This window comes from Pelecanus crispus, chromosome 2 (genome assembly GCF_030463565.1).
Source record: "Pelecanus crispus isolate bPelCri1 chromosome 2, bPelCri1.pri, whole genome shotgun sequence".
Classification (NCBI taxonomy): Eukaryota; Metazoa; Chordata; class Aves; order Pelecaniformes; family Pelecanidae; genus Pelecanus; species Pelecanus crispus.
In genome coordinates, this window is record NC_134644.1 from 6,088,358 (window position 1) to 6,101,301 (window position 12,944).

General features: G+C 49.0%; 1 protein-coding gene across 1 annotated transcript in view; it reads right to left on the reverse strand.

Annotated features, from left to right (window-relative positions):
• LOC104038607 (mitogen-activated protein kinase kinase kinase 3) overlaps positions 1 to 10,290 on the reverse strand; it is a 94,346-nt gene extending 84,056 nt beyond the window's left edge. The window contains exon 1 of the mRNA XM_075706545.1: positions 10,158 to 10,290. Coding sequence (XP_075562660.1) covers positions 10,158 to 10,290 — 133 coding nt within the window. The remainder of the gene's footprint in view (positions 1 to 10,157) is intronic.
• Between the last annotated feature and the right edge of the window lie 2,654 nt (positions 10,291 to 12,944).

Sequence of the window (12,944 nt, forward strand, 5' to 3'; positions counted from 1 at the left end):
ACTGGGGGGGGGGGGGGGGGGGAGAAAAATGAGCAGAATCCTAAATGCAGACCCATTCCTCTCAAGTTTTTAAGGACTTGCTGCAAGAAAGTTTGAGCCATTGCCTATACAGGCAATAGAAACCCCAACCAGGGACCCCTCCTGAGAGATTCAGATCTCACATCCTCGTATATAATCACGTGACCTATTAATAAAATCCATAGAAACCAATTCTGTATATACCAAATAACAGCAGATGGCTCCAGCCGAAACCGCTCCGGGTTCCCTCACTCCATAAATGATTTTACTAGGGCCAGTCGTGATCTTGATGTAATTGAATAGGTTTCACTCTTTTCTCTCTCCCTCCCCCTCCCCAGAATATTTGTGCAGCTTACGGAGAGACATCCAGGGGGACCGAGCTGTTGCTGGAAGGAACCTCTGACTCCAGCTTGCCTCATCCATTTGGGAAGCGGCCTAAGTCTATCCTAAGCCACCTGGCTTTGGGAAGGAGGTTGCCTTTCTCTGCACCTTCCCTCTAACTCTTACAGCTTTTAATAACATTCTGGTAACTTGGCACATTTGAAATGTTTTTGGCTCCTGCCCATCGGGGATGTATGTAATGAGTTCTTGTGCTGCACATGCCTTTCTGAAATAAATCACATGTGTTTACCTTGGGAACCAGGCGCAGGACCCCAGGACTTCAGGTTCAAGGCACTAAGTGACAAGCAGTTCCTTTAAAACCTCCGGGTTTCAATGGGAATTTGTTAGGCCAGCACCAATTGCTGCTGAAAACTCCTTCCAAGTGGCTTCTCTTTTCTGAATGTGTTTGATGCACCAGGAATCCCGCTACGGGGATTCCACTTCTAGCGTGTTCCCAAACAATATAAGGATCATCATGTGGGCAAAGCCTCTTTCCATTGATGTCAACAGCTCTCTGCTGATGGGTGTGCTAAGGGTCTGCCCCCATATTCTGCCTCCTCGAGCTGCTCCTGAAAACATTTATGAAGCCTGGCAGAAGAACAGACGGAGCTGTGTGGCTCTGTGCATAGTTTTGTGTGTTCTCCTACAAATGCCGGCTGGCAGCCTTCGCCCCGTTTCTGGAGAGGAGTGAAAACCTGGCAGACAGCGCACAGTGGAGGGCACTGGTAAAACCAGTGTGTTGCAGAGAGTGGTTGTAGCGGCTCCATACAGGCAAATAAAATAGACGTGGGGCTATTCTCTGTCCCTGAGGACAACAGGCATGGCATAGCTTGTACCCATACAGCCAAACTCTCCCTTCTTTTCCAAAACGGTGTCCAAACTGCCATTCGAAACGTTCTTTGGAGCATGCCGTCCCACACTGTGCTGGTGTATGTGCCAGTTGGTGAGATGAAAACCATGCTGCACGTAAAACATATAGATGTGTGCTCTCATTCTTCTTAGTTGGCTGGTATACACATTGGGGTGGATAGGAAGGACTAAATCATCCTGATAATATCTTCAATGAAAAGTTTGATGGCACAAGTGGGTAACAGTGAGCTATAAGAAAAGCTGATGGTTCATCCACAGACCAAGAACGTAGTGAATCACAGCTCCAGACTGTTCTATTTATGCTTCTTCTTTAATGACATAAGCATTACTATTTGCTGTGGGGAGAAAAAGGGGAAGATATTTGGCTTTTACCTAACTGCTACTATTTCGGGCTATGTTAGGGTTCCTGCAGGAAGTGATCACAGGTCCCAGAGCACCGACCCAATTCTTCTGCAACTAAGTATGCTCCATCTAACCTGCAATTCTCCCATGCCTTCTGTTTGATATAATATCCTTTCTTGCTTCCTGTCCTGAACTGCAGCATAAAGCTGTTGTATGCTGTGAGACGTCTGTCAGGCTTTCTCTCCCATCGAGATGGCTGTGTATCGATGGTGGGTGAAATCATTCCTATACTTAGTTTGCAAACTGTAAAGGAATGATGCCGTCTCAGTGTAAAGAAAAGAAAATGTGTGCTGCTTCACAGCAGAAGGCTGGAGCTGGTAATGGACTCGGGTGGGATTCCAGCACATAGACACAAGCCTGTGATCCCAAAATCTCTGCATGGCAGCGCCTGGGCTTGGCAGAACCTGTGTCAGCTGCAGCTGCTCCTCACCCAGGATTGATCGCAGGTCTGCTGTTTGCTGTGGAAAAGCATGTGGAAAAAGAGGGCTAGAGCTGTCCTGTATCCCTCTTAGTGATTCTACTAGCAGAGAAGCCACATTTATTTTGCTTAAATGTTCCCCCATTTCCCACGTGTTCTGACTGCTGATTTGGGGACTACCTGATAGATAAACCTGGTCAGGACCCACAGACCACACGTGTCCGGCGGGGTTTGTGCTGTTCCCAGAACACGCCTGAACCTATGCAGAGGTTTGCTGGGGACAGACATTTGGGGATGGCACTTCATCTCCAGCTCTGCTTCCATTTTACAAGAACCACTTCATGGAGTGGTTGAGAAGGGTGAGAATCAGGTTCAGATTCCTGTTGCCTCCCTGGCTGATACGACCATACACTCCGTGGGGCAGACGCCGAGATCTGCTGTATGAAAGCCCACACAACCAGGCAAGAGCGACAAGTGATCTCGCCGGCTCGATGGGTTTTGAAACCTTTCCTCTGCCATGGCAGAACACTGTTTCTCACAAACAGCTGGTAACGCCTCCTGCCCACACAACAGATTAACTTTGTGGGTTAGAGCTTGGGTTTATAGCCCCTCAGGCTGGGGAGGAAATCCTGGGCTGCTTCCCAGGCTGGGTGTATGGGATATTTCTAGCATCCACTCCAGCGTAAAAGGTAGGTGGCAGCAGCAGCAGCAAACGTATTTTAAAAGGAAAGGGTGAGCCCTGCACTTGAAGGTAAAATGCACGGGCCTCATTCTAGAGGAGAGGGTTCAGAGCATGAAGACCTAAGAGCAGAGGAGCACTCTCTGTGCACTGTCACCCACTGATCACTTGGGAATACTGCAACGCCCCATTTTGGCAGGGGTAGAAAGTTGCTCTGTGAAGGGGTCAGAGCAAAGCGGTGCCCCCCAGCCCTCTCTGCTGCAGCATTTGTGTCCATCCACCTAGCCAGATGCAGCTGACAGGAGAGATTTTTCAGATCTTGAGAAACAAATGCTGAAGGCTAACTGTGACACTCGGAGGAAGGTAGCAGCATGCAGCAGCCAGCAGGGTCAATCAACCAAAAGCCACAGATTTTAACTCGTATTTCAAACAAGCTGGGTGTGACCACAATGAGATTGAGTTGTGTGAATGAATTTTTTTTCCTGGTAGTTGTTGCACGTGCTTTCATGGCTGAGTGTAACTTTCTACACTGTCTTTGTTCCATGACTGGCCTTCTCTGCCCAAACAGAGGGAAAAACATCTCCAAAAAGGACAAAGTGAAAGTGAAGAGGATCTAATTTCTGGGTGGGTTGTTAAGCAAATGTCGTTGGAGAGCATTTCTCTGTGATGATTTTTCATGTATGCCTGGAGCTTGGAATGTGTGTCCTCCAAACAGTATTTCCAAGGTGACTCTATCGTGCTGGTGAAAGGTGTGGAGCTGAAAGCCCTGGAGAGTTACACTATCTGTCTGCAAACAGACCCAGTTTAGACTTTCTCAGGTGAGGTCAGAAGTATCCCAGAATATTTATGGGCTCATCTGGTGCCTGAATATTGTGGAAAATAGCACAAGAAATACTGTCTTTGTGGCATTCACAGCTGAAACTGCAAGAAAGCCAAAAATCACAGGGGACATCCTGTGTTTCCATCCCACCTTCCCAAAAAGAGAAGGACTGAAAGAGCATGAAAGAGCATGGTCTAGACATGGGTTTAGGTATGTGTATCCAGCCTGCCCTGTTCTTTGTTGCCACTGACTTCAGTAGGATTTTGCTCCTTGAGAATATGACCTTATTTCTCTATCCCTCTCCTGATTTGGAAGCCACCCATTATAATCACTGGATCGCAGCTACAATTTCAATCGGTATTCTGCACTCCTCACGGTATTCTTGACGAAGCAGCTCCTACCAGAACCCTTCAGGCGTATTTGTGCTCCTGCAGCTGAAAGTGAATCATGTACGAGCAGCCATCAAGCCTGAGTTTCTTTGTATTTCTTCCCATCCACCCACGTGGAGCGGGATTTTCGGTGACAGAAATCAAGGGGAGTAGAGACTAGTTTACCGCAACTGGGATCTCTCCCACTGGCCATAAACTTATCTGCACACATCAAGTGGAAACCTACAGTTTTTCCTTTACATCTGTCACGAGGGGGAAGAAATCACTGAAACAATCAAAACTTGACTGTTTACACATGTTTTGTTTTATAAATGGACTTGTATAGAAAGTTGCAGCACTGTTGCACAGACAGCTCACATAAATCTCTTATCACAAAAGCCATATGTCCTCATTTCCTCATCTGTGGTAAAATACAGCAGCGGCGCTTCGATAATTAGGAAACTGGAGGTAAACCACTCCGCATCCAGCAGTAGGAAAGTGTATATGGGTGAAGGTTACAAAACACGAAACGGTGCAGTTTGGTTTCGAGCGGTGTCACTTATCCATACAGCTTTCCATTGCGCGACTGTCGTTTGCGTGTTAACAAGCCAGTTCCTCCACAGAGGGGATACTGGAGAAACTGGAAAGGTCTGAGAGGTGCCTGATCCACCCTGCCAGCCGGCAGCCTGGTTGCTCAGCTTTGCTGGGCATTTATCCTTCCCTTGAAAAGGACTCAAAATCAGACCTCAAAATGCAGTGAACTGACTTGCTCCCATTTAAGTCCCTTCGATACGATCTCCAGACGCGTAGAGGGGGAGAAAAGCATCCATGAATGGTCCTGCGAAAAGCCTTCTCATCGGACGGATGGCACAGTGGGGGATCCCCTGTTCCCTGCTAAGCTCCCCCGTGGAGCTAATACAGTTTCACCTTGGAAGAAGGAGCAGAAGGGTCCCACAGGACCACTCATTTTTTGGCTTCTCCCTTACCAAAAGCCTGGTCAACTGTCATCTGTGGCCCTTGTTTGGCACTGGTAGGCCAAGCCAGTGTCACTCACCAACTTCTAACTTCACCCATCTGTTTCCATAAAGCTACTTTGAGATGGATAAAAATTAACTGACTGCGTACAATAGCACAGCTGCCATTATGGCATGTCTGAGTCCTTCCAATCTTATTTTTTCCAAAAAGGAGACATTTTCTAAATTTCAGATCAGCCAGCAATGGTGAAATGCCCTTTTGCCCAGCTTGGTGTGCTTTGTGTAAGGGGTATTTATTTAATCCATCTGAAACTACATGAGAAAGCAGAGAAATATCCCGGCGGCGAGATAAGATGATTATCTTCCTGGCAAACAATAGGAACACGGTCAAAATTAAAAATAATTTGATTGCAAATAGGAAGCCTAGTAAAGCAGCAGGACTAGAGGAAACATGACTAATTTTTTTTAGCTTGTCTGAACTCACACAGCAGAGCTTTGCAAGAGCCATAACTTTGAAATATAGATCTGTAGAAAACCCATGGGGGGAGTATGGCAACATTCCAACTGCAATAGTACAATAGGGGCAAGTTAATGCAGCTGGTAGATCCGACCTAAATGGCTAAATAGCAACAGACAAAAGCTATTTTAGGTATAATTTTGTGGGGACCATAGTAAATATGATTTGGGGAGGAGTGGAGAAAGTGAAGGGTTTTTCCTCAACTCCTTCTTGGTTTCCATTTTTTTGCCATTCTCCCTGGCAACACGTGGCCAAACCGTGATGCCAGTGTTGCCTGCGGGATCAGGACCGAGCTCCGTGTACTGAGCCTGCAGGCCAATGCTTCACATCCTTGGCCAGTGTTAGTTCCTCCTGTCTCCAGCAAAGAACCTTATTTTCTGCAGGGGAAGGAGGAGGTGGCTGCAGGACCACGATGACCTTGGGGTTTGTCTCCAAGAGAAAATTCTAAACAATGTGAAACCTATACAGGGGCCCTTATAAAGGCATTTCCTTCTGATAATGATTACCCAGCAAAAGTGTTTATATGATTCCCAGAAATACTGCCCACTAAACTGCTGCTTCCTTAAAACAAAACTCAACATGAACTAACCTCTGTCCAGTGGGGATGTGAAGGAGAAAATGCTATATAGGACAGCTGTTCCTCGGCACCCATGGCAGGACGCTAACATCTTCCTCTGTCCCAGACGGTGCTCGTATCTGCTGTAGACATGCTGTTGAGCTGGGCAGACACTGGGACCAACCTAGGCTGCAGTTCTTGTTGTCCTTGCATCACAGCCTGCATGTCAGAAATGGCCTAGTGACTATTGATTTAACCCAGTGGACAGTAACATTTGGATCTCTGTTTCTAAATATCTAAGATGACTTGACTGTATCCTTCTATAAATGTTATTGTCTAGAATATTCTGTGCTTTTATTAGCATCGTTAGAGATGGGTCTCTAATATGAAGGCAGTCAACACTCAAAATGCCCTGTGCAATAGGGAAGTGATGCTACATCCATTTTACAGCAGCAGAAATTCTGCCATAGATAGAGGGTTGAAATGATCTGTTCCGAGAACATAGGGAGAAGCATGGATCAGAACACAAGACAGACATGATGTTCCCAGGTCTAGTTGTGACCACAAAACCACAATTTCTTTTTTTGCTTTAAAAGCCTTTTGAACTGACATTTTTAGTCAGCTGAGGGTTGAAGCAAATCCTTGGTTAGCTCCATTGAAAGCATGTTGAATTACATCAGCCAAGAATGTGAGTACACTTAACTGATACTAAGCTACCTCAGCTGCAGTTATGCATGTCTGATCCTTTACCTGGGTAGGTTTTTTTTTCTAGTATTTTGAGGGCATAAGTCAGGTGAGAGTGTGTTGCAAACCCATATGACAGCCATAAGCAGTAGCTGACACTAGATGCTAAACAGTATTTAAGCCACTTGGCAAACCTCAGACAGGTCCAGTAATTGTAGGTGGATGAGAGCTTGCAGAGGGTCATTAGGTTCCTGATGGAGGAAATACCGCTGAAAGGCAGAAGAGGAAATGAGAGATTTAATGAACAGTGGACACAAGCTGAACTATGAAGAGCAACCAGTCTGTATGTTTTCCTGCAAGAATGATCATAGCAGAACCAAGGCCAGATGGTTGCTGCGCAGTACCTGATGGCAAGACCCCTCCAAACCAGAAGGCATGACAAATGACACCAGGGAAAAGTCTCTGGCCAGTAAGAAGAGTGGCTGCATTTATGCAGGCAGTGAACTGAACTCTGAACAGGGCTTTGTCCTTCTGCTTCCACCACAGAAGAGAGTGCCAGGTCTTTTCCAGTCAAAACATCAAACCATTGTCTCTGGAATGGGAGGTCTCAGCATTCAAGGCAGGTTGCCACTGTTACTAGTGGTTCAAAAAGCTGAAAGGTAGATCTAGGTAGATATCAGATATGCGTGGAAAGAAAGGCGTGTTTCATGCTTGTGGACAGGTTTTAGCATGCTACTCAAATCCAAGAAAATGAGATTGTCCTTGACGTAGTCAAAGAGACATTAGAGCATATGCTTGGACACAGCAGGACTGGTAACAGAAACCCTACAGTCTGTCTCTGAGCCATGCTGCACTATATGTTGATCGTGGAGGTTTTATGCTTTTATGAAAACAGCTAATGGTGACACGATTCACGATTCTGTAAAGGGCTCAAGAGGGTGACTCAGTAAAACATCAAATAATGATGTCAAACTTTTCATGCATGACAAGCTAAATGCAAAGGCATCATTCTCACAGACTTAAAAGAAGCAACAGCTGGGAGTTGCTTACAAAATGAAAAAGGAAATTATTCAGGCCAATTTGTTACTTTAAACACGTGAAATACCATCTGAATGAAGATGGTGGCACACATCATTAATGAAGTTGGGCACAAATGCTTATGAACATGGACAGCAACGGATGACATGTCAAAGACTGAAATCAGTGATGCAGTGACACGGCAACCCTGGAGGCAAACTGTGAATCGGTGTCCTGGTTTCGGCTGGAATAGAGTTAGTTTTCTTCCTAGTAGCTGGCATAGTGCTGTGGTTTGGATTTAGTATGAGAAGAATGTTGATAACACTCTGATGGTTTAGTTGTTGCTAAGTACTGCTTATGTCAGTCAAGGACTTTTCAGCTTCCCATGCTCTGCCAGGTGCACAAGCAGCTGGGAGGGGGCACAGCCAGAATAGTTGATCCAAACTGACCCAAGGGCTATTCCATACCATATGGCATCATGCTCAGTATAGAAACTGGGGGGGGGTTGGCCGGGGAGTGGCAATCGCTGCTCAGGGACTGGCTGGGTATCGGTCGGTGGGTGGTGAGCAATGGCATTGTGCATCACTTGCTTTGGATATTATTATTATTATTATTATTATTATTATTATTATTATTATAATATTGTTGTTATGATCATTACTATTTTACTTTATTTCAACTATTAAACTGTTCTTATCTCAACCCAGGAGTGTTTCTCACTCTTACTCCTCCGATTCTCTCCCCCATCCCACCGGGTCAGGGGGAGTAAGCGAGCGGCTGCATGGTACTGAGTTGCTGGCTGGGGCTAAACCATGACAATCGGACAAAAGCTTTATTGTCCTAGGGAAACGCCATCAAGTGCAAGCCTTTAACATAATCAAAACTTCTCAACAGAATACACAGCTGATGTGTGATAGTCACCTCCTACCTTATTGTTTGCAGTGCTGCTCAGTGCATGGGTGGACCTGCTGCTGCTGTATCTGCTGTCTTAAACACTGGTTCCTGTTCAACAGGAGACTCACTATTGAGGAAAACCTCTGCCTTCTCTTGCCTCAGTGCTTCATCACAGCCTGTTTCGGTCTAGGAAAACAAAAATGTTGGTGTTTGTATGTTGTTGAGCTTCCATCACAGCAAGCTAGCTGCAGAAATGTAGGGAGGGGAGGGGAGGGGAGGGGAGGGGAGGGGAGGGGAGGGGAGGGGAGGGGAGAGGAGAGGAGAGGAGAGGAGAGGAGAGGAGAGGAGAGGAGAGGAGAGGAGAGGAGAGGAGAGGAGAGGAGAGGAGAGGAGAGGAGAGGAGAGGAGAGGAGAGGAGAGGAGAGGAGAGGGGAGGGGAGGGGAGGGGAGGGGAGGGGAGGGGAGGGGAGAGAAGCTTGGCCCACCTCCAGTTGCTCCATCACAAAACTGGCTGGCTTTCTAACAGATTTGTTCTGCATAAGCCATAAAAGGAGAGCTTACTGCAGGAGTGATGAGGTGCAATTCTATGGCTCTGTTATCCAAGATGGGTACAACAGACATTTCTGACCGTAACACTCAACTCCAGGAATAAACAAGAGACGATAAATGACTTTAATGAGCGAAAAAGGACACCCGAAGCAGCAAGGGGAAGAGTACCGCTAAATGATTGTTGACTTGGGGTCCGTCCAGGACCTGATATCCCATGAGGTTGTCTTTGAGAAACAAAGGGATCACATGCCACTGTTCACATTGCAAGAAGCAATTGCTAGACACTGTCTAGCCTGGTCCCTGTGTTTCCCCTAGGTCTGGATAGTCCATGGCTATCCAATTCTTTTATCACAGGTCCCCTGTGTAACTTCATCAAAGTTCACAGACCTATCCCCATGCCCCATGAATTAACTAACAACTTCAGGGCTCCAGGAAGGAAGCCATTTCTTGGAGGATACTTAAAAGAACAAAAATTATGGTGGAAATCTTGTTCCTCTCCATACTGGCATGGAGATTGCTGGTATTGCGGCGCCTGTTGGCAAAGCTTCTCTGCTTCCCAAAGGGAGAACGGAAAGCTGGAACACCGTCTTGGAGTAAAAAGACAGGTGTCAGTGGAAAAAAAACAAAGCTTTTGTTCTTCTTGACTGTGTTCATCTGAATGGAAAATCCAGGCAAGGAGACTGGAGAGTCTACAGTTCACAATGCCAGGTCTCCTGTTTTCTAATTTTGGAACAAAGTATTCCTCACCACCACTTTTCCTAAACACCCCATTACACATATTTTCAGAGGATGATTTCACAAGGTTTCACTTAAGCAGGGACTGAGCAGACGTACATGCAGAATCTAAGGAGGAGAAACAACAGTGTAAGTAAAAAACTATCATCCTTTATTATCAGGGTAGACTACAGAATGGATGCAATCAGCACTATTTTAGAAAGCACTGGCTTGAGTGTGCAACAGGGTTTGTACTCTCCTACAACTGTGCAAAGGAAATAAAACTGACCTCCAACCACGTGACAGAAAGGGCACAGTGTCGGGTGTAAGGAGGTCTGGGTTCTGGGCCTGAGCAAACTCTGCGTCCTTTATGGACCTCTGTTTTTGCTGCCCGCTCTTGCTGCTTGGTTTGTGACATTTAACAGCCATGTACGCGCAGAGTCTGCCGTGGTACCCTTAATTGGTTTAGTGGTGGACTTGGTAGTGTTAGGTTAATGGTTGGACTGGATGATCTTAAAGCTCTTTTCCAACCTAAATGATTCTATGATTCTATGGTGCTCTTGCCACCACCGCAATGTTGGACACCTTGCATCCTCAGTATAAATGCAAATAGAAAGCTGGCAGAGACTCACTTGCTTTTAAACCCACTTTTGTTTCCTCATTGGCATATCAAGAGTTTCAAATCTTTTCTCTTCCCTTTATTGATGTTACAGAGGCTTCTGTTTAGTAGAATCCAGCCTTCCTTGCCAATGGGAAATAAACCCTTTTCAGGCAGTAGGGCACCTCTCTCTTGCACGCCCATTAAGTAAGACCTCTTTAAGTTGCAACCCAAGTGGGTGGCTGTCTAGCAGCTATGAGTAAGCTACAAGAGGATGTCATTATTGCCAGACTTGGCCCAGCTTAATGTCAACCAAGATATTGTGGGGGAAACCTGACTGCAAACAAAAGCAAAGCCAGCTGCACTGTTTGTCCTTGTCCAAATTAAGGCAAAGGCAAACAGGGAAGATTTATAAACTGGATTCGTAAAATCCCTCCATTTCTAATATGACAGAGAGGTGTTTGCTTAACATATGGCATATGCACTGCAAGCTGACAACAGTGTTTTCCTTGGGTGCGAGCCAAAGTTTTGGCTCTACTTTTCTTTCACCAAACATGAGCCCTCCAAGATGAGTCACTGGTTCTTATAGCGGGCTGCAGTCTGCTGAGCCAGGAAAAGGAGCCCTTATTGCACAGAAAGGGAATCAGGAGATGATGTGTCATGTGGGTCACACGGGGAATCGGCATCACTTCCCACAGCCAGCCAACGCAGACTGCATGCAGAGGACCTGCGAGCCTGGAGGAGACGGAAATAAAGCCAGGACTCCTCGGGACCCACTGGGGTTTGGGTAGCACATGTAATCTCTGGTGAGCATCTAAGAGTCCGTGTGTCTCCACCAAAAGCTCCACTTCAGCAATTCAGGTACTTAAATGAGCTGCAGCAATTCATTTCTGTAAATCTGGATCCCAAATCATCACCAGCTCCTTGCTGCAACACGTTAACCCCTTCCTCATCCTCTCCCACCCCAGGAGAACCGGTGGAGTTACACAAGGGGAACATGTGGCTGGAGACCTCTGCCAGGGAGCCAAGCAGGGTTTGGGTTTTGGGTTTTTTTTTTTGCATTTCCTCCTATTACAAGAGCTGTCAAATGAAGAAGAAGGGTCCTGAGGGGTAACTCAGTAAGGGATGTGTGATCACTGGCATCCGATGTTGACTTACGGAAACTATAGGATGAGGCAAGCCTTTTCACTTCAGCTGCTGCTGTCACAGAATCACAGACTGCTTTGGGCTGGAAGGGCCCTTCAGAGCTCCCCCAGCCCAGCCCCTGCAGTGCCAGGGACAGCTTTAACCAGCCCAGGGTGCTCAGAGCCCCGTCCAGCCTGGCCTGGGATGTTTCTGGGGATGGGGCCTCCACCGCCTCTCCGGGCAACCTGTGCCAGTGCTGGAAGTCAGAGACATTAATTATTGCTAATCTGCAGCTCACCTTTTGTTAGCCAACAGGTGAGCAGGCTGTCGGCAAAGCGGGCTCGCGCGCTAGCGGGCACGGGTGCGGCCATATCGCGGCCTGGGCGCTTCAGTGACCGGTGTTAATTAACAGTGAGGGCTGGCGAGCGGTGCTCCTTGGGGTGTTCCACTGGCTGCGCCCCAGCACGGCGGCACAAACGGGGCTGCGCTTCTGCGTGAGGTGGCTCCCGGCTGCTGTTCTGTGGAAGACAGAAGATTATCCAGGTTAAAAAAAAAACAAAAAACCCACAAATTCAGCAATAAGTGGGCTCTGGAGAGGCTGCCACGGAACGGCGCGGGGACCTCGGGCCAAGGGAAGGGGCCTCCTGCCCCGCCGCCCCTGCGCCCACGCAGCCCCCACCGACGCCGCCGCCCTCCGGGGACGCGGGACGGGACCTGCCCGCCCCACGGGCCCGCAGGGAGCCGGCGGGGGCGGCCGCAGGGAGCCGGGGGCGGGACGGCTCCTCCCTGGCGGGGCGGAGGAGCGGGAGAAGGGAGGAGCGGGAGAAGGGAGAAGCGGGGCGGTGAGGCGGGAGCGGGCTGAGGGGGGAGCGGGGCGGTGAGGCGGGAGTGGGGCGGGCCGAGGCGGCCGGGCCGAGGCGGCCGGGCCGGGCTGAGGGAGGGCAGAGCCGGGCCGGGCTGAGGGGGCCGGGCTGAGGGAGGGCAGAGCCGGGCCGGGTGAGGGGGCCGGGCTGAGGGGCCGGGCTGAGGGGGGGCAGAGCCGGGCCGGGCTGAGGGGGCCGGGCTGAGGGAGGGCAGAGCCGGGCCGGGCTGAGGGGGCCGGGCTGAGGGGGGGCAGAGCCGGGCCGGGCTGAGGGGGCCGGGCTGAGGGGGGGCAGAGCCGGGCCGGGTGAGGGGGCCGGGCTGAGGGGGGGCAGAGCCGGGCCGGGTGAGGGGGCCGGGCTGAGGGGGGGCAGAGCCGGGCCGGGTGAGGGGGCCGGGCTGAGGGGGGGCAGAGCCGGGCCGGGCTGAGGGGCCGGGCTGAGGGAGGGCAGAGCCGGGCCGGGCTGAGGGGGCCGGGCTGAGGGAGGGCAGAGCCGGG